Raw genomic sequence first — 21828 nt, forward strand, 5'->3', positions numbered from 1 at the left:
GCAACTCATAGGTCACGCCAACCAACACCAAGAATGCTTAAAACAGTTGAAGACACTCAACTCTTCTTCAATTATAACACTTTTAGCTCATTCACCAAGGTAGTGTGCGATTGAAGAAGCATGAGTCCGGTTCATGGATTCCTATTACTGCTTTTGTTTCTTAAGTTTATGCCACTTCTCTTGGCGGCCGGGGACCATGGAAGGTGTCCACCTTCCTTTCCTTGTGGATATCTTGGCAATCTCACTTTCCCTTTTACTATAACTGGACGCCACCACTGTGGCTTCTTGTCCATACGAAATTGTAGTGATGATAATCCACATAAGCCCAAATTTATCCAAGTACAAGCAAATGGAGGTTGGGTTCAGGTTGTAAACATACATCAGCTTCTTAGTAGCCCTACTACCCGTCTCACAACTTTTCAATTTAGAGACGAACATTTTTATGACCTTCTGCAGAACCGAAGTTGTGAAGCTTTCACAAACAATTATACTCTTCCTCTTAAATCTCGCTTTGCTACTTTTAGATTGTCATACAGCACAAGTCTGTTCTTGTGCAACAAGACCCTCCATGTCACAACTATAAATGTCAGCAAGTATAATGGTTGCCCTGGCTATGATATCTACCACAACCACATCATGACAGACGAGGATGTGTCTCGGAGTTCTTTGACAGCGTGTAAAAAGATTCTGCTTCCAATTAAAGACGTGCCTGACGCCAATGACCCATTTACTTTCCTAACTGGCGATGTCACTGTTATGTTAACATTAACAGATCAATGTTCAGATTGCTACTATCGCAAAGGAGGGCAGTGTCAACTTGACAGCAGAGAGCAATTTTCTTGTGCCAACAGTTACGGTACGATTCTTCTGCAATTTTAAATAATAAAAAAAAAAATAACTAGGAGAGATTGTGTTACCAAAATGTTTGACATGAACTAAAGGGTTTATATAAAATTATTCGTTTTGATAATTTTTTCTTCTTTTCCTCATGCAGAGGAAACCAGAAAGAAGATGTGGAAGGTGGCAACAGGTAGAGCACTTTAAACGCACCCAATTCAGTTTTATCATCTTATTATACGATCGATCAGGATCCAGAATTAATTATTCTGAAAATATTTTTTTTTATAATCATACAAAGGGCACCATTCAGGTTCTGTTCGAGTCTAAATACTAGGCAGATTTGCATGTCACATTGGTTTTATTGCGAAAAGGCAAAATCTAGTGAAGCTGATCAACATAAAGGATACCCTGCAAACATTTTTGGTGTCTTTTATTCATACACACAAGACATAACTTTCTTATATACACTAAATATTTTCCTTTTATATTAAATAAATTTTCCAGCTTCGACCATGGCGGCTGCTGTACTCGTAGTGCTGATGGTCTTGGTTTGCTGCTTCAGGACAAAGATCTTCTATCCTTTGCTTTGGAAGGAAAATCCGACTCATCGCGTTATTGAGGACATTTTGAAGGAACAAGGACCCCTTACCACAGCCAGGTTCAGTTATTTAGAGGTTAAGAAAATGACCAACTCTTTCAGAAACAAATTAGGACAAGGGGGATTTGGTAGCGTGTACAAAGGGAAATTACACGATGGAAGTGATGTTGCAGTGAAAATTTTAACTGTATCTAAAGGCAATGGAGAAGAATTCATCAATGAAGTTGTGAGTATTAGTAGGACTTCACATGTTAATATCATTAGACTTTTAGGATTTTGTTTTGACAATACTCACCGGGCTCTAATATACGAGTTTATGCCTAATGGATCTCTTGACAAGTTCATCTATGAAGACAAAAATGCATCAAAGAATGTTCACCAACTGGATTGGAAAATATTGAATGATATTGCAATTGGCATTGCTCGTGGATTAGAGTACTTATACAGAGGCTGCAACACTAGAATTTTACATTTTGACATAAAACCTCACAACATATTACTGGACGAGGATTTCTGTCCAAAAATTTCAGATTTTGGACTTTCAAAAGTATGTCCTAGAAAAGAAAGTATGGTATCCATATTTGATGCCAGAGGAACTGCAGGATATATTGCTCCTGAGGTTTTTTCCAGAAACTTTGGTGTTGTGTCACACAAGTCAGATGTTTATAGTTATGGAATGATGATCTTAGAAATGGTTGGAAGAAGAAAGAATATTAAGACAAAAGTAGACCGGCCGAGTGAAATATATTTTCCTCATTGGATTTATAGTCGTCTTGAATCAAATTCAGAGCTTGGTTTAGAAAATGTGAGAAATGAAAGTGAGGATGAAATGGTGAGAAAGATGACAATAGTGGGCTTGTGGTGCATACAAACTCATCCTGCAACTCGACCAACCATAAGCAAAGTGGTGGAAATGTTAGAAAGCAAAGTTGAGTTATTGGAAATTCCACCCAAACCATTTTTATCAGATCCTTCAACTTCTCCAGTCAACTTGTCAGGTGAGACATTATAATTTGTGAGAATTTTAATATGTAACATATATTACATTACATTACACTAATTCCTGTTATAAGTTGCTTTTAGTTTCACTAATAAATTTATGAGTACGTGTGTGTTGTGTGTTTGACTTAATATAATAATTTTTATAGTTTTCTTACCAAAATTGATAGTTTGTAGGCTGTTTTGTTTTTGTTTTTGTACAAAATCCAGGTATAAATATTTTTATTTAGTTTTTCTTCTTAAATTGACGAGTACTTTTTGTGTAGTAATTTTGCTTATTATAGTAATTTTGGCAGTTTTGTACACTTCATTTTTATGTTTTTCCAAAGCAACATTGTTTCCTTCTTCCACACAATTTTATTTTACAAGGATAAACACTTTTAGATAAAAATATATTAGAAGTGTAAAAGTATATTCAAATTTATGAGTTAACTCATATCACCATGATTTCAAGTGAGGTCGGGTTAATAACTTTTTTTTTTTTAATGTGAAGTAAAATAAATACAACTCAAATAATCTACATAAACTTTTTTGAACAACAATAAATTAATAAATAGTCAACCATTAACGAGTCTAGATTGTAACATAATAAATAAATAGATTGGATCAACTCATTTTAAATATTCTTAAATAAACCAACTGTGTAATTGAATTGTTTAGCTTTTACCCTCCATCTTAAAACTATTTTCCATCTATTATGAGATTATATATAATATTATAGTTATTTTTTGAAAAGAAAAACTTCAGTATTTACTACAAAATTTCGTCTATTTATTTTTTTCAAAATTTTTACTTTTTAGTCTTTCTATTAAAAGACATAAAGTGACTTTATCAATTAAATAATTTTTGTTATTTGGTAACATTAAGTATTCTAGTTTTTAAAAACTATTCAATTAAATGATTTTCGAAACGTTAATATTATATATATATATTCTTACATGTCACGTGTACAATAATAGGTAGAATTTCAACTTAAAATAAATCTTATCTTTTAAATATTTAAGTTTTATCACTCATCACTTAAAAACATAAGTCTTGTCACTAGAAGACTTGAATAGTGTGATAATAGGTAGAATTTTGATAAGTCCTCCATCAAACCTAGAAAAATATGTTATAATTTGTGAAAATCTTATATATTAAGAATAAGATTTATTTTAATAAAAATTATAATACAAATATTAACCAATAAATAGAATTGTTTATTTCGTATAAATATTGAAAGATTTTATAACAATTAGAAATAAGTAAATACGTCATATAAAACAAATCTGTCATATAATATAACAAATCCTAATACAATTAAGTAAAATAAAATAATTCTCAATTTAAAAAATAAATTATAAACCCAAAGTAGAGAATTAGGGATATAGATTGCACGTCATAAGTTCCTCAAACCACTTAAAATTGAAACTAAATTGCACGTCCAGAATTCAATATACTTTGTGATTTTTATTTATTTTTTGTTTTCGTCGTAATAATATTTTTTAAAAATAATTTGACACCACTGAAATTAATTTAAACTTTAACACAATTTCAAAACATTTTCGCACCCGATTTCACTTCATGCTGATGATCATGGCTACAAAGATAGGCGTTTAAAAGGCTGTATCTCATTTTCAATTCGCTTTCATCTATTGCCCATCTTCTATTCAACAGCTTTAAATTTCTTGTCACTTTGTCTAAATATCTATTCAACGCGTTTTGTAGCAATCAGTTCTACTTCTACATTTAAGCGACACGGCAGCCATTAACAAAAGCTTCCTCAGCAAAATATCAAACCTGCAAATCGGTATTAGTCAAGAAAGATAATTTTCTTTTCTAAAATATTCAATGTTGTTCTTTTCTAAGTTGTTATAAACTTCTTTTATTTTCGAGTATCCTTTTGGGTTTATATATTTTATTCTAAAATTTAGAGAAATTTTGGCCAAAATAACATATTTGTAGTAGAATTTTTTAGTTATATATTGTGTTAAATATTTACATAAATAGCACTATTTTTTTTAAGGTTAGAATTCAAACATTTTTTTTTCCAAAATATGCATTTTTTATTTTTTACCAAAATAAATATAAATTTAAAAGTATAAAAATAAACCATGTATCAAAAAATATTTTTAGTCAAATTTCAACTTTTTATTTGTACAACTTTAAATTTTATTTTTGATCATACAAATAATTATTAAAATCATTATGATAATAAAAACATGGATAAAAAACAGAGAATAAGGTTCTTCATAATTTGCTTTTTATACATTATTACTTTTTTTTTTAATAATTATTAACAAATCAATAACTTAAATTATATAAAACACTTTTCACTATTTTTTAAATTTTATCTTTATGTTATGAAATTTTTTCAATTTAACTTATTGGTTTAAACATTGATCATTAGACTAAGAAGTATAATCGAAAGAAGGTCATTTCTTCTTACTCCATAATTTTTTCTCCCATCCCATATTCATATTATCCTTAACTAAAAAATAATAAAAACCCTAAAATAATAAAAGACGCGCTAAGATACTAATATTATGAGAAAAGGATACATTAAAAGTGGAAATATGCATTAGGGTATGAAATTTGTCTGAATATCCATAAATATGATTTTATTTAATTTGGTGTTTCAAAAAAATATATTACTTTTTTCTCTAAAGTTTTTGAATTTTTATTATTATCATGTAATAATGTATATGATGTCAAAAATGATCTGAAGGTGATAATTCATATGACCTTAATAGAAACATAATACATGCTGCATGATTTTTAGGTCAAATATTATAAACTATAAATAAATAAAAATAAAACTATACTTTATGTGAACTTATATAAACAAACTATAGGAGAAAAATGTGACGAAGTGGTATCACATTCAATTATCCTAATTTTTAGTTTATACTTATTTAGATACTGGTGTTTTATTCAACGTAATTGCATGTGAGATTCATTGTGTCAATATTAAAGTTTCGATTTTGTGAATATAATCTTAGAGAGATTGAACTGATTTATTTTATTGATCTTTAATGTTTATTAATATGAACGAAAAGTGTAACTTTTATAGTTTTCCATTTTAATAGGAAAGAATTAGTTTATTATATTAAACATCCATGATATTTGATAATTATTAATTACAAAAATATAAAGTTGTTAAAATATATATTTAATCAACAAAATTGATATAAGAAACAATTTAAAAACATGTCTTATAAAAGGCACAAATAGATTTCTAATAAAATGTCACATAGGAAGATGGGGTTAGTAAGCATCCTAGAAAATCATACACATACCAATTACCTAAAGTTTGAATTTTGTTGATATAAAAAAGCAGCCTATCGAATAATACTCTATTTAATAAATCTATCCTAAATTGGTCCAAGAGCTTTGTTGGATTGATTGCGTGGAATTCTGTGAGGGATGACTTACTTCACCACAGCCCCTATCACTATTGCTTCACCCATTTTTCTTGTTTTTATTACTTAATAAAACATAAAATAATATTTATAAGAAATTAAATCACAATTTATACAAGACTATTTTCTGCCGTTATTTTCCAAGTCAACTGCGTTACTTAAAAAATAATGATAACTCGTGGCATGTTGTTTTTTATTGATTTATTATTTATTTATTTATTTTGACATGACATGCTCTAAATTTAATAAAAAATAATAATGTATATGTTATATTATAAAAAATGTATGTTAACATATAATATACCTCTTAAAAAAAACAACTAGGGCATTGTGTTCTTAATTATAAACTCCTGGAATATCGTCACCACCACCTCCACTTAGAAAAAGGCATTTTCTCATGTTTGATGCATTGAATGCGTTTAATGTTTTTAACAAATTCTACCATATCTATTTTGCAAATTGAAATAATGGTCTGGCTTCTTGTTTTGAAGTCGTTAATAATATTTTTGTCACAGCTTCTGCTGAATGTTTCAGCTCAGAATGGAAGGTGTCCACCATATTCGGACTGTGGATTTCTTGGGCGCATTCGGTTTCCTTTCACAACCACCGAGCAACAACACTGCGGCTTGTTGGCTATACATGGCTGTCAACGACTTCCTCCTTCCTCTCGCAAAACTATCAAACTAGGCACCTCCACATCATCCTCGTACTCTGTTTTAAAGGTAGAACCTAGTACCATATTTATCTCAGATGACGAACAACAACGTTATTTGGAAAACAGAAGTTGCAAAGCATTCAGCAATAATGTTACTCTTCCTCACACCTCTCCTTTAGCTTCTTTCCTCAACAAAAACGGTATCACCATCTTCAGATGCAATCAGTCCCTGAAACCTTCCCTTTCCAAGGATTTTTATAAATATTCAAACTGTTCTGAGTATGAAATCTTCTATGGCCCTCCAAATACACTAACTCCTCCGGGTTTCCAGTGGCCCAGCTCTTTAGCACCATGCTCAACCGTTCAGCTTTCTGTAGACGGAAGTTCTACAGACGACCCCTTTCTATTTGTAATTAGTACTAGTGTTATTGAAGTTCAGTTATCGAATGAATGTGAAAGGTGTCTTGGTGATGGAAAAGGACGATGTTTACTTGACACTGAAGGAAAATTCTATTGCGCCACAGGTATTTAGAAATACTTTACATTTTTACCACCTACATATATCTGAAATATAAAATTAGCAGATACCTTGAATTAGCAAAAGGTAGATGATATGCTAAACTAAATAAAATTAGAACATATACAGTTGCTCTGTATTCGTGTTCTTTTTCGAAGGCTAATTTTAACCATTGATTTTGTTTCAAAGAATTCTAACCAAAATAGCTGTTAACCATATTCTACATCTGCAGGGAGCAGAAGCTGGGTTACGAAAATGGTACTGGGACTCGCATCAGGTAATGCATATAGATTAATTTTCCTTTTAATTGGTCTAAATTAGAATTTGAGAAATTTCTTTCATCATGGTTTTTTTGTTATTATTTATTTATTAATTAAAATAATTTACTTTTGGTAACATAGTTTAGTGTTTTCGTTTACTAACACACCACTTATTAAATAAATGTGCTCACTCTTTATAACTTTAGAAAAGTAATTTGGGGCTTCTTAATATATGTGTTAGTTTGTTGTAATGGTAGACTATTCTCTTCTGTCTTCGCATAAAATGCTAAATAGTTAACAATGGTACAAGTCATATCTTAAAGTTTAACCAGTTAGTGTCATAATTAAGGATCGTTTATAGTATTATATTTAATATTATTATTACAAAAAAAGTAGGAATTGGATTATTTTTCTGTTCACATTGCTTCCTTATCAAAGTGTATAATCCAACGAGTTTTTCGTTTCCTTTTAACTTGGTCTTTTATCTATCTCTTTTATGCATCCTGGAACAAAAAATTCAATCTCTATCCTTATCCAGATTTCCCCGACTTGCTTACGACCGTGATTGGCCTAAGCCCTGCACTCCAATGTCCAAAGTCTTCAACTCAGCAGCAGTAGTCAGGCATTAGAAAACTTTAGCATTATTCTAGCTCTTCATTCTTCTTGATTACTAAAAGCTGAACACCATTACCAAACTGATCTTTGAAGCAGCCATAATATCAAAATTAGCTGCCAATCTACTGAGTTTAGGCTTCTTTTGTATCTTAGATGGATTGGCTTGCATTGAAATCATTAATTAGTCATGGCTTACTTTAAATTCTTCAGTCTTAAATATAACCGAAGTCATCCTGTTTCTCTGTATAGGATTTCTTTCTAATTCTTTTTAAACAATCTTTCTGATACGAAAAACCTCTCCAGCTGTTACAGTTATTTTACTGATAGCGATGGTCAAGATCTACTATACAAGAAGGAAGAAGCAAAATCCAACCAATCAACGGATAGAGGTCTTTCTGAAAAAACATGGAGCCCTTCAGACTAAGAGGTATGGTTATTCTGAGATAAAGAAAGTGACCAACTGTTTCAGAAACAAACTAGGCCAAGGAGGATTCGGTAGTGTATACAAGGGAAAATTACAGGATGGACGTTACGTTGCTGTGAAGATCCTAAACGAATTAAAAGATGACGGAGAAGAATTCATCAATGAAGTTGCCAGTATTAGCAGAACTTCTCATATTAACATTGTTACGCTTTTGGGGTTCTGTTGCGATGGTTTTAAACGAGCTTTGATTTATGAGTTTATGTGCAATGGATCACTTGAAAAACTTATCTGTCAAGAAAATGCTCTTATCACACATCATCAATTGGACTATCAAATGTTGTATCATATTGCAATTGGTGTTGCTAGAGGACTAGAATACTTGCACAAAGGCTGCAATACTAGAATTTTACACTTTGACATCAAACCTCATAACATTCTGTTGGATGAGAATTTCAATCCCAAGATTTCAGATTTTGGTCTGGCAAAAATTTGCTCCCGAAAAGAAAGTATGGTGTCAATATTTGGTGCTAGAGGAACAGCGGGCTATATTGCTCCAGAAGTTTTTTCTAGAAATTTTGGTGTAGTATCACATAAATCAGATGTTTACAGTTATGGAATGATGATCTTAGAAATGATTGGAGGAAAGAAGAACACTATAACTGGGCTAGACCCCTCAAGCGAAATTTACTTTCCCGATTGGATATACAATCGTATTGAATCAAAGCAAGAACTTGGCTTACAAAACATGCGAAATATAAGTGATGAAAAATTGGTAAGAAAGATGGCAATTGTGGGCTTATGGTGCATACAAACTCATCCTTCAGCCCGACCTGCCATAAGTAAAGTGTTGGAAATGCTAGAAAGCAAAGTAGAGTTATTGCAAATTCCACCTAAACCTGTATTGTCTTCTCCTTCCACTTCTCCCATCCATTTATCAAGTGAGACATTGTAATTTGTGACTTGTAGGCTAGGATACTACATAAGATGAAGTAAATGTTACGGTATTTCAAATTTATAACACACTATTCTGCTTCTTTGTGTCTTACTTTCTAAAATAGAGCAATAATTGTAACTGTAGCAGTGATTTACCGGAAGTTATACAGTAACTACGATTACATTCTGAGTTTGCGCCGAGACTCGACACAAATAGACTTTTGAACTGGTTTGATCTTAGGTTCAATGTAATAATAATATTGTTGGACGTTGACTCAGTCAGAAACGGCTGCATGTCAAAGTCGGAGTGGTAGAAAATAACAACACCATTTGGTCATTTTCCTTTTCTTGTTTCTTGCTAACATTTCCGTGGTGACCTCTGTTTCCTCTGTTCTTCACGACTTTTCTTTGAGGAGGCCATTATAATAAGACTCAGGTTAGATCCCAATCAAGAGACTACTGTAGCACTCTCCAGAAAGAACCAACCAAAGATGGCTGCACTTCATGTGTCTGGAGTCGTTTTGTTTGCATGGCTTGTACAAGCGGCATTGGGTGGTAGCTGTCCTTCCTTGATTAACTGCGGCGATCTCGGTAACATCAGTTTTCCTTTCACCGACACACGTCACCGAGACTGTGGCATATTGGTGATACATGGCTGTGATGACCACGAACCAGGGGCCCAAAAAACCATTAAAAACAGCAATAAATGGTTTGATATTGTTAAGCTCGAGCAGTTTAAGATTACCGTCAAAGACGATGAAATCCGCGACTTTTTGCTACAACGAAGTTGTGAAACCTTCAACCACAACTATACTTTCACTGTTAGCTCTCCCTTGGCTAAGACTTCTCGTTTAAATCATTACGTAGACGTACTCAGATGTAGACCCGCCCTCAGTGCTCCACCAAACAACTCTGTTTCTAACTCAGCAATTTGCAGAAACGAAACACTATATTCTCTTGTGGACACCGACCCTTCTTCCAGCTACAGTCACCTCAAAGAATGTACAATGGTTCAGCTTCCTACAAGCTCCGAGGTGCTGTCTGTGGATCTTGATCCCAATGATCCTTTCAAGCACGTAACTTATGAAATCGAAATTGGAATAGAATTATCTCAGAACTGTTCTAGGTGTCTGTATGCTAATGGAGGCCAATGCCGAGTTGACAACACCGAAATGTTTTACTGTGACCAAGGTTCGTTCCCTCTGTTACATGACACAAAAATCTATCAAACATAATCCTTTAAAGTTGTTAAAATACATTTTCCTAAGATCTATTCTACCACCGTCGCTGTGTTGAGTCTCGTCGACTTATAATAATGATGTTTAATACTAAAAAATGCAATAATGTTAAAGTATTTTAGAATAAGATGTTTTTGAGATTTGATTTATTTTAAGAAGATTCACAAATGTTTTGATATGTAAAAACATTAAATGATTCTTTAAATAACTATTTTAATGTCACAAAATTTATATATAATTTGTTTGTTTTAGACACACCACACGTAAGATTGTGTTTATCAGGTCATTTGAACTAGTTTTTATTTTATCCTTTCTTACATCAAAAGCTCGTTTGACTTGGTATGTAGTGTTTGAATAAGTTTTTTTTTTCCAAAAAATAGTGTTAAAATATCATTTGTCCACACTTCAAGTAACTTTTTTGTAACCCTTTTCTAATTCTTTTATATTTAATCTTATTTTTATCATTTAAATGTTAATTAATTCCCGATTTGTTCCGTGGAATAATTTGTTGTTTTATCTGATTATTTTGCTGTGCTGACTAGGAAATATTTGCATATTTTTGTAATTTTTATTATTTTCAATTTTCAGGAAAGAAATCAACAAAAACTCGTCTTATAGTGATAGCAGGTATGTATTAAATCTCTTCGACCCTTAACTAATAATATTGTATACAGTGTTTATTTTCGTCATAGAGCAATAGTTAAACTATTGTAAATAGGAATAGGTTCTAAAAAATATATAAAAAAACTTAAATAATTGTTGTTTTTTTAATTTAGTATTTTTGATCATTTTTTATTACAACAACTATTTTTTTTAGTCTCCAAAATATTAGATTTAGTTTAAAGTAATAAGACTATTGAAAAAATATACAGAAATAGAATTCCATATTTCATCTTTGCTTGCCGTTTCCACAATTTACAGAATTCAAGTATTAAGAAACCAAATATAACAGTATACTTTATTTTTCTAAATTGTTATGTATAAACTGTGCAGTTGCATGCGTGAGTGGAGTACTCGGAGTTATAGTATTGGGTGGTTGGTACATTAGAAGACGGTTTTACAACAAGAGAAACCCCAGCCACCAGATCATTGAGATGTTTCTGAACACCCACGGTCATCTTGCAGCCAAAAGATACAGTTATTCAGAGATAAAGAAGGCTACCAACTCCTTCAGAAACAAATTGGGTGAAGGAGGCTACGGTAGCGTCTACAAGGGCAAGTTAAACGATGGAAGCCTCGTGGCAGTGAAAATCTTAAGCGACTCCAAAGGTAACGGTGAGGAATTCATCAACGAGGTTGCCAGCATCAGTGTCACTTCTCACGTTAACATTGTTAGTTTACTAGGATTCTGTCAGGAAGGTTCTAAAAGAGCTCTCATATATAAATACATGCCTAATGGATCTCTAGAGAAGTTCTTATACGAAGACAAGGATCCACATAAGCTTAGTCTTCGATTAAGCTGCAAAACCATCTACAATATTGCGATTGGCATTGCTCGAGGATTAGAGTATTTACACAGAGGATGCAATACTAAAATCTTGCATTTTGATATAAAACCTCACAATATATTGGTTGATGAGGATTTCTGTCCCAAGATTTCAGACTTTGGACTGGCTAAGATATGTCAGAAAAAGGAAAGTATTGTGTCCTTAATGGGAACTAGGGGAACTATAGGATATATTGCTCCTGAGGTATTTTCTAGAAATTTTGGAGGAGTCTCTCATAAATCTGATGTATATAGCTATGGGATGGTGGTTTTGGAAATGGTGGGGGCAAAGATGAATAAGAATGTTGAAGGTGAAGGTTCAAGCGAAGTATATTTTCCACAGTGGGTTTACAAGCGTCTTGAGCTGAATGAGGAGGGTAGACTGCGAAGCATAAAAAGTGAAAGTGATAGAAAAATGATACGAAAGTTGATTATTGTGAGCTTGTGGTGTATTCAGACAGAGCCATCAAAGAGGCCAGCAATGAGTAGAGTGGTAGATATGATGGAAGGAAGCTTGTAGGTGTTGCAAATACCACCAAAACCTTATCTCTCTTCACCTCCCAGATCTCCTCCTAGTTCCTCTGATCACACCGAGTACTGATCAGTTTCTGTAACGTGTTGTTTACAGATATGTTTTTTTTTTTTATGATATACAATACGATTCAGATTATAAAAATCAAATTTTAAATTTAATTGGATAAGATATATTGATTGCAATTTGTTTGTTAGCTGAATACGAATAGATGATGAATAAATGTCACCACTCCCCAATTTTATTTATGGTTCGTTATGCCTTTTGATTTTATATATGCGTATCTAAGTTATAATACTTTATGTTATAGAATTTATAATTTGAAATATTAACAAAATATTTTTGAATTATATAATTTATAATATATTTAAGTATAATAAGAATATGTTGATCCTTTCACATATTATAGAAATTAAAGAAAAAAATTGAGATAAAAAAAAAACTGCTTTATATTGACCCATATAAAGTCGAGTCAAAAATTTAGAAGTCAAAAGAATCCTTGGTGCATGTGAATTTAATTGTTTTTTAAAGATTTAATCATGTAAATCAAAATTCCTAAAATGTAGGAAATAACTTGTTTATTTATGTTTCTTCTTCAATCCATTTAAAATAACTTGTTCACTTGTGATTAGTACATTCAAAGTTTAACTCCCTTATTTGTATTTTAGTATAGTTCAAAGTTATTTCTATTTTTAATAAGGTTGTATTTAAAAATTACAAATCACAAATATAATTTATTTTAGAAAATGAATTTATAAAAATATTGTTTTTACTAATTTAATTAAATAAAAATAAAGTTTATAAAAAAATTATGTAGGTCATATGTCGGTCAACAAACACACTGACCAAACATTATGTTGGAGAAGTCAAATAAGTTAGTCTGTATTTTCTATACGAAAAATGGAACAAGTTGCATTGACTTTAGTTCTAGATTAACTAACATATTGTAAACTTTTTCTAGATTTCAGAGATGCGGAGTTGAAACCCATAATCTCTGAGCATATGGTTGAAGACATTTAAGGTATCAAAGCGATAAGCCACACAACTATTAGATAATCATATTTTTCGTAGACTGGTAGTTGCTTCATCTCCATGACGAACTTTAGAGACACATTTGTGCTATCAAGAAAATTCAAGAATTATAGACCTTTAATGGTACAAGAAGTTGTTGCCATCAAACTAAGAAATTTTCTTAGAATAGAAAATGAAAGTTGATGGATTAGAAGAGTTTTGAAAAGAGAGGGAAACATGAAATGTTGCAGAAGCAAAAATCATTGTAAGAGATCAAGCTCTTTATACCATGTCAGAAGAGATAGAGAAATAAAGAAAACGAATAATGCTGATGAATTGATCTTTTGTAAAGAAAAAAGATAAGAGAATAAACTAAATAAGAATGCACCCATGCCTACCAAATGTGTAACCAAGCAAAAATGCACTTACAACATAACTAAGGGAATACATTTATTCTTCTTAGCAGAATACTTATAACATAATTAACCGAATAAATTGATTCTTTTTAACAGTTTGTCGTGTATGATTGAATTGATTATAATTTTTATTACTTCCGTATGATATTAAAGTTACAATAGTATATCTTAGTCAAGATTTAAGTCTATCACATTATATCTTTTTCGATTTTTACATTTGATGTTTCGACGTAAATATACGATATTCTTAGTATAATGAAATGTTTTAAAATTCTTACAAGATAAAATAAAATTATAATATATTAATAAAGATAAATTTTATTTTATAAATCTTTTCTTCATCATTGAATCAGTTAAAATCCATTTCTTATTGACTAATAGACTACAAAGCATATGAATGCATATTGCAACATGAACTTTTTTTGTTTTCATGACTTTGTCAGTGTAGTTTTGACATTATTTGTTATTGGAAACTGTTTGGTGCTTCCCAATAACTGAAACGTAATCATTATATGATAGCAAAACCCTGATTTTTATTTAAATAGATTACATAAAATATCATCATTCCTACATGATTCATTATGTAAATCATTTAAACGTACATAGTTATACACAAAAATTAAAATAAAATCCATGAATTAATATTCATACATAAAGAAATTTCTTTTATTTTCTATTAAATATGCAATCACTTAAATTTCACCAAATTTTCTGCTCTATTTCATTTCAGATAAGCGATATCATTTTAACTATTTCTTATATCTCTTTCTCTTATTTTTCAAATTATTTCAAGTATACTAAACACAAATTAAATGGTACGAAACGTGTGAGAACATCTCCATTGTGTATAATAGTTATTTATATAAAAGTTATTTTAATATAAGTTATACATACATACAAAGGTTACTTAAATTTAGAGAGAATTATTTAAATAATACTCTTTTCAATTTTAATGGATTGGTTATGTGAATTTTACATTAGAGTCGTATTTTAATCAATATGGCATGATAGAGTAAGCTGGTGTCAGACTGGTTCTAGTACGGATTACAGAGAGACAGAGAGAGAGAGAGAGAGGTAGCTTCTCACGAATCTCCTCAGTTCTGAACAATTCTTCTAGCAATTAGCAATAAAAAATGAATAATTGAGTATTAGTTCAAAAGATTAAATAAACAAGTGATTGGCAGCTGAGTCCAAGATCTATCTCTGTCATATTGAGCTTTATTTATATATAGCATTTGAACTCCGTTTTTGGTCCTCCACTCTTCATTTCTCGATGCAAAGCTATGCAATATAAAAAGTGAAGTTCCCCATGTAGGAGCCAAAAAAATATGAAGAAGATTTTGATGGAGAAAGGACGGAGAAGAAGAAAACGCTCAACATTTGCAGAAAGAGAAGTATTTAATGCTTCATTGAAATGGGACAACACGTGCATTATGTAAGTCCAAAACCAAAATGTGAAGCCGATTATCATCCATAATACTATAATTCAACTTACTATTGGATCCCAGATTTATCTTCTGCTACTCCATTAATTTATTAAAATTAAATCAACAAAATATTATAATCAAAGCATATTAGTAAGTAGTATGGTATAATCGCAGTATATTAATAACTATACGTAAATTTTTGAAAAAAAGTACCTCAAATTATTCTTAGATGTGGTACCGTGAAAAGTGGATATAAAACTAACGTAATAAATTATGAAGTCTCCATCAAACGTATTAGAAAATAACAAAAGATTAGTAGCACTACTTACCAATAACACCATCCATTATTGGTCATAAACATTTGAGGACAGTAACGACAGAGTGGTCTTTCAGTTGAACGTAACAGCAAAAAGTTGCATATTAGTATAGTCTTTTGAGGCAGAAGGATGTGTCAGTATTCCGAAACCACCAAAACCACGAACTGCATTAACACAATACGCTCATTTCAATTAATCCCTCTCTCCATAACAATAACTCCACCCAAATTATTACTCTCCTTCCATTACCGTTAAGCCCTTTCATTTTCACATTAATTCCACATTTAACACCAACCTTTTTACACAGCCTCAAACGCAAACACTCTTCTCTCGCTACTTTCTCTCTCTCTCCCTCTCTCTGTGAGAGTAACAATGGCAGCAAGATTCTCTCGCCTTGCTCCTTTTCTGGTTTTTCATTTTCTTCTTCTCACGGTTCAAGGTTCCAGTAACCCAGATTTCGACGCTCTCGTGGCCTTCAAAACCGCTTCAGACACTTCCCAGAAGCTCACAACATGGAACACCAGCAGCACCAGCCCCTGTTCCTGGAGCGGCGTGTCGTGCATTGGCGACCGTGTCTCCCGACTCGTTCTCGAAAACCTTGACCTCCAAGGCTCCATTCATCCCTTGACTTCTCTAACTCAGCTCCGAGTTCTCAGTCTCAAAGGAAACCATTTCTCCGGTCCCGTTCCCGACCTCTCCAACCTCACCGCCCTCAAACTCCTCTTCTTGTCTCGCAACGCCTTCTCCGGCGAGTTTCCGGGGACCGTCACGTCGCTCTTTCGCCTCTACCGACTCGATCTGTCCAACAACAACTTCTCCGGCGAGATTTCGGCGACGGTCTCCCACTTGACCCACCTCCTCACTCTCCGCCTCGACGGGAACAAGTTCTCCGGCCACATTCCTGACTTCAACCTCCCCGACCTCCAAGAATTCAACGTCTCCGGCAACCGCCTCTCCGGCGAGATACCCAAAGCATTATCAAGTTTCCCCGAATCATCGTTCGGGCAAAACCCGTTTCTCTGTGGTGCTCCAGTTAAAAAATGCGCATCCGACCCAACCAAACCCGGATCAGAAGGCGCCATTGCTTCGCCGTTGTTACCACAGAACCATAACAACCCAACACCTACGGTATCATCTTCACCAAGCTCAATGCCAAAAACGTCAACCCCAATGTCAAGCAGTAAAAGCCACGAGAAGGGTGCTTCTAAAATAAGCCCGGTGGCGCTTATAGCTATTATAGTTGGTGATGTTTTGGTTCTTGCAATAGTGTCTTTGCTTTTGTATTGTTACTTCTGGAGAAACTACAAGTTAAAAGAAGGGAAGGGAACGAAGCTTTTTGAGAGTGAGAAGATTGTGTATTCGTCAAGTCCGTACCCTGCTCAGGGAGGGTTTGAGAGGGGTCGCATGGTGTTCTTCGAGGGTGAGAAAAGGTTTGAACTTGAGGACTTGCTGCGAGCATCTGCGGAAATGCTTGGAAAGGGAGGATTTGGGACCGCGTATAAGGCAGTGCTCGATGATGGGAACGTGGTTGCGGTGAAGAGACTGAAGGACGCGCAGATTACAGGGAAGAGGGAATTCGAGCAACACATGGAGGTGTTGGGAAGGTTAAGGCATCCAAATGTCGTTAGTTTGAGAGCTTACTATTTTGCGCGCGAGGAGAAGTTGCTGGTCTATGATTACATGCCCAATGCCACCTTGTTCTGGCTCCTTCACGGTATCTCTAACCTACCTACGTCATTTCGTTTTTTTCATTTGCACCTTCATGACTGTTTCTGTTTGTCTGTTTGTATGTCACAGGCCACATGAATGAAATAAAACAAAATTTTACATTTTTTTTTGTTCTTTAGCTGCCCCTCAGCTCAAGAGTGGGTAAACTGCTTTGAAATTAATTTTCGTTGCAGCTAGGACCATACCCAGAGCGTGTGTAGGTTACCTTCTATGTAGGTTAGATGTAGTTGGTTTCATTGGGGGGTCCACATACGAGTCTCCTTCAAATTTTGATCATGAACCATGTGCATTGGGTGGGTTCTCTTTATGATGATTCCTCCCTTCTCCCTCCTTCAAACGCTGTAGTAATTTTTTAATACATTGTTTCCAGCCATTGTAGATAAAGGGACTGTTAACTGAACAGTTGTTGTACAAATCACAATCATAAACCCCTGGGAATCGGGACAATGTATTGTCATGCAGACTGATTTTCCTTTGTCTTGGACTGCTTTTCAATAGTAAAAAAACTTAAAGAATAGGAGAACTATAGTGCTTTATGTTCTTTTCCTGCAACATTTGGCCTTTAGCTTTATCTTTTGGCAGCTGAATGTCCAAAAAGTGCATAGTAGGTTTTTGCAGCAGGAAATTGAAAGTTATATATCTTGTGGCAAGTGTGTAATTAAATGGAACCTGATGGTCGAATTGGTGTGCTTCCGACAGGGAACCGAGGACCCGGACGAACCCCACTGGACTGGACCACGAGGCTGAAAATAGCAGCGGGAGCGGCGAGAGGTGTGGCTTTCATTCATAACTCGTGCAAGTCCATTAGACTCACCCACGGTAACATCAAATCCACCAACATCTTACTCGACAAGCAGGGCAACGCGCACGTGTCTGATTTTGGGCTCTCGGTTTTCGCGGGGCCAGGCCCATTGGGTGGGAGGCCCAACGGCTATCGCGCGCCGGAAGCATCGGATGGTCGAAAACAGACCCAGAAGTCTGACGTGTACTCTTTCGGTGTGCTCCTGCTGGAGATTCTAACCGGGAAGTGCCCCTCTGTGGTGGAGAGTGCAGGCAGTGCTTACGGTGGGGTGGTGGACCTGCCGAGGTGGGTCCAGTCGGTGGTGAGGGAAGAATGGACCGCTGAAGTGTTTGATTTGGAACTGATGAGGTATAAGGATATTGAGGAGGAGATGGTGGGGTTGCTTCAGATTGCGATGACGTGTACCGCGGCTGCACCTGATCAACGGCCCAGGATGAGCCACGTGGTGAAGATGATTGAGGAGTTGCGTGGGGTCGAGGTGTCGCCGTGTCATGACTCGACGGACTCTGTTTCCGAGTCACCCTCCATGTCTGAAGATGCGTGTGGAACGAGTCAGTGAAATAAGGGACTAGGTGCTAGTGTGGATGGTTGGTGTTAGTATAGTAAATCAGATTATTGAGGGTTTTGTTTTCCTACTTATTTTTAGTCTCGTATATGTTTGATGCTTGTCCATTACTCACTTTCCTAAATGCCAAGATTGATTTTGGTTTCGAGGTTTTCCGCTAATTGAAGCTGCGTTAAATTAATGTAGGAGTTATTAACATAATAGGGCTTTAAAACGAGGTGAAGGGCAAAAATATGTTTTGGTGCAGGTGGGTAAATTGTTGGGTCAGTGCAATCATGGTTGACGTAGACTGTAATGAAAAGGGTTTCAAAAGTAAAGCATGCCTGGTTTGATTAGCGAAATTTATCTGATTTTGTTGTCTTTTGTTGTCTTTTTTGACCGTCAAGGAATATGGAGGTATCCAAATTATTTTTGTTTCGCTTTCTTCTTGTGTTTTCACACGTACCTTATTTTTTATGTCTAATATAGGTGTGTTAAAATCTTTTAATTGGTTTTGTATTTCCTCGACTTTGTTACCGTTTTTGAAACATCCAGTTATCATTAGTTTAACAGATGTATGGAACCAATGGAAAACTCACCGTATTTGATTAAACAAGTCTATACCGGAAAGTTACAAACTTACAAGATAAAAAGAATGAATGAATTGTCATAAGGTAACCTCTGTTTTTGTACCTATGGTAGTATTAGAAATGCATTACCATGGGTGCAATCTTCGTGAGCTTTGACACAGTACTACGTCCAAATTTCCTAGCAAACAGAAAACAGACATTGATGCTATCTCCGTTATACTTGCATTTCTGATTCCTTAAACTCTCTAGGAACTTGACAGTAATCTCCGACCTCAGAAATTTAGCAGGGTGTGGACCACCCTTTGACCAATCAACCCAAGTTAAACTCCTGTTTGAATTCCCCTCCCAAAATTTGATGCTCACATACGTTGGCAAGTAATGTTCATCTGCGTAACATGAACCTTTGCAGTACTCTTGAAAAACTGGGAAATATTTTCTGTCAGATACTACTTCTAGTGCAAGCTCTCTGTCCATTTCAAACCATTGGGACCCTTTTCTCCATTGGTTGAGGGAGATATCGGGCAACATCTGGATACTGTACCGGCCTCGGCCAACCGAACTTGGATCATCAAAAGCCATGACATAGTTTTGGGTAGAGTTCATCAAGTAAGTGTAGATGGTTGAGAAGTTGAAGAGTGGTATGCACGACTCTGACAGCAGCACAAAGCGTTGGTTTGAGATATCAAGGAGTGCATTGGCCAGCAAGCGACGTTCGGCTTCAATCATGTTCACATTGCCCCATTCCACTTCCTGCATTATGACAATAGCAGATAATGAAATGAACAGTATTGACCAATGTTTCTTTCTAAATTGAAGCAAATTGTCGGTATTGGAACTAGATAAATGGAAATAAAATTAAAACCGGTAGTACCCTATTATGTGAGGACTAAGATTCGTTTTACTTTATTTTTATACACAAGACATCAAGGCTGTAACAAAGGATCCACACAATTGATGAGTACTTTCTGATAAGACAAATAAATCAATTCGTAAAGAATTGACATGGTGTACAATTTACACTAAAAGGTAGTAAACATCATTGTCCTTTTGTCACTTGGGGTTTGCTAATTTGGAAATGTTTCCCTAATCCAGTAGCAGCTAGCTGTAACCAGTTAATGGAGGGAGGGACATGAACTATCAATTTGAATGCTAATTATTGTATTGGATCATTTGTAACGATCATCTTATTTTTTAATCGGATGTCCAATATGATTTCTACGTTCCAGTGATCCTAAACAACAAAAGAACGCTCAACTTAGACCGTGTTTTACTTTTTCTAAGTTTTAAAAAATAGTCATTTCCATAATTGACAATAAAACAATAGTAAATGTAACAAGGAACTGGATAAGAAACAAAACTGACCTTGCTGGGAATTCTTCGACCTTCAAATACAGGACTCTCCGGGCGTGATCCATTGTAGGATGGATTGGAGTGCACGTAAACTGAATACAACCCTTCATGCCCTTCGAAGAATTTCTCCCACAAAGGTGCCAAAAACAGAGGACCCCTTGTCAAGAACATGAAGGCAACCTTAGGAACACGATCAAACGGGTAATCAGGGATCTTTGCTGTCATTGAAGCTCTCCAAAGCAATTCCTCATCGTCCATATCATGCACAACTTGCGGAGGCTGAAGGAAATCCTTCAATCCTGCATGACCACTCTCAGTTTGAATTTCAGTTTGAGTTTCTGTTAGGATTTCTGTTTGAGTTTGAATCTGTGTCTGAATTTGAGTTTGATTAGATATTTCTGGTTTTGCTGTTGGTGTTGGCAGGATTTGTGTTCTAGGAAAGGAAGAGAGTGACAACTGCGTGAATTGTAGACTAAAGTTGCAGTTCCTAAGATAGAAACTGAAGATAACCCCAATGGTTATACCAAAGCCCAGAATAACGATATAGGCGAGGAACCGAACAAAGTGAAATTGAGCATTGAAAAACTTGGAAACAGAGTTTAAGGGGTATTGATTATTTTGGCCCTTCATTCTCTGGGGGACAAAATACCAAATTCCGTGATGACTCTGTATATGGGTATATACGACGGGTACCAAAGTTAAAATCTTGTAAAGAAGAAGCAATCAGAAATACGTTACTTGATGAAACAATGAACACAGCTGTATCAGCAACGAAGTAATCTTCTGATTAAAATACCTCGAGAGTCACAAGACCAATACCAAAAAGATCAAATGAAAGTGCTTTATATATAGCAAGGTTCACCTAGTTTGAGACTTAAACTATGATGGAAGCTTAAAGAAAGAAAATAAAAAAGAGGTGAGAGAGAGAGAAAGCTCTGGAAGTGGAGAGAGATGAAGAAAGGCAGAGGAAAAGCTATCCCTTTGCTCAATTTATGGCACGAACAGAACTTTCAAAACAGGAGTCGATGGCTTGGGATAGGTGACTTTTTCTCCTATGTGTTCCACGATGGCCACTTATGATAAGTATATTCCTTTAGTTTTTACGCTCTCCAAGAATAGTAACAGCTTTGAATAAAAACTGAAGT

General features: G+C 34.4%; 4 protein-coding genes and 1 pseudogene across 4 annotated transcripts; 4 read left to right on the forward strand and 1 right to left on the reverse strand.

Moving 5' to 3' along the window:
* LOC106771366 (LEAF RUST 10 DISEASE-RESISTANCE LOCUS RECEPTOR-LIKE PROTEIN KINASE-like 2.5) lies at window positions 1–2515 on the forward strand. The gene is made up of 3 exons (XM_014657336.2): window positions 1–856; window positions 995–1030; window positions 1345–2515. The coding sequence occupies exons 1-3, from the start codon at window positions 121–123 to the stop codon at window positions 2448–2450; spliced, it is 1878 nt and encodes a 625-aa protein (XP_014512822.1). The 5' UTR covers window positions 1–120; the 3' UTR covers window positions 2451–2515.
* Window positions 2516–6297: 3782 nt separating this feature from the next.
* On the forward strand, window positions 6298–9435 carry LOC106770709 (LEAF RUST 10 DISEASE-RESISTANCE LOCUS RECEPTOR-LIKE PROTEIN KINASE-like 2.5). Its single transcript, XM_014656504.2, has 3 exons — window positions 6298–7017; window positions 7243–7287; window positions 8189–9435. Exons 1-3 carry the CDS (start codon window positions 6306–6308, stop codon window positions 9259–9261), a joined length of 1830 nt encoding a protein of 609 aa, XP_014511990.1. The 5' UTR covers window positions 6298–6305; the 3' UTR covers window positions 9262–9435.
* Window positions 9436–9437: 2 nt separating this feature from the next.
* On the forward strand, window positions 9438–12724 carry LOC106770710 (annotated as a pseudogene).
* Window positions 12725–15600: 2876 nt separating this feature from the next.
* On the forward strand, window positions 15601–18909 carry LOC106772749 (probable leucine-rich repeat receptor-like protein kinase At1g68400). The gene is made up of 2 exons (XM_014659327.2): window positions 15601–17383; window positions 18097–18909. The coding sequence occupies exons 1-2, from the start codon at window positions 16042–16044 to the stop codon at window positions 18756–18758; spliced, it is 2004 nt and encodes a 667-aa protein (XP_014514813.1). The 5' UTR covers window positions 15601–16041; the 3' UTR covers window positions 18759–18909.
* Window positions 18910–19194: 285 nt separating this feature from the next.
* LOC106771129 lies at window positions 19195–21828 on the reverse strand. The gene is made up of 2 exons (XM_014657038.2): window positions 20696–21828; window positions 19195–20083 (listed from the first exon to the last, which is right to left on the reverse strand). Exons 1-2 carry the CDS (start codon window positions 21311–21313, stop codon window positions 19448–19450), a joined length of 1254 nt encoding a protein of 417 aa, XP_014512524.1. The 5' UTR covers window positions 21314–21828; the 3' UTR covers window positions 19195–19447.

Source organism: Vigna radiata, chromosome 8, assembly GCF_000741045.1.
Source record: "Vigna radiata var. radiata cultivar VC1973A chromosome 8, Vradiata_ver6, whole genome shotgun sequence".
NCBI lineage: Eukaryota > Viridiplantae > Streptophyta > Magnoliopsida > Fabales > Fabaceae > Vigna > Vigna radiata.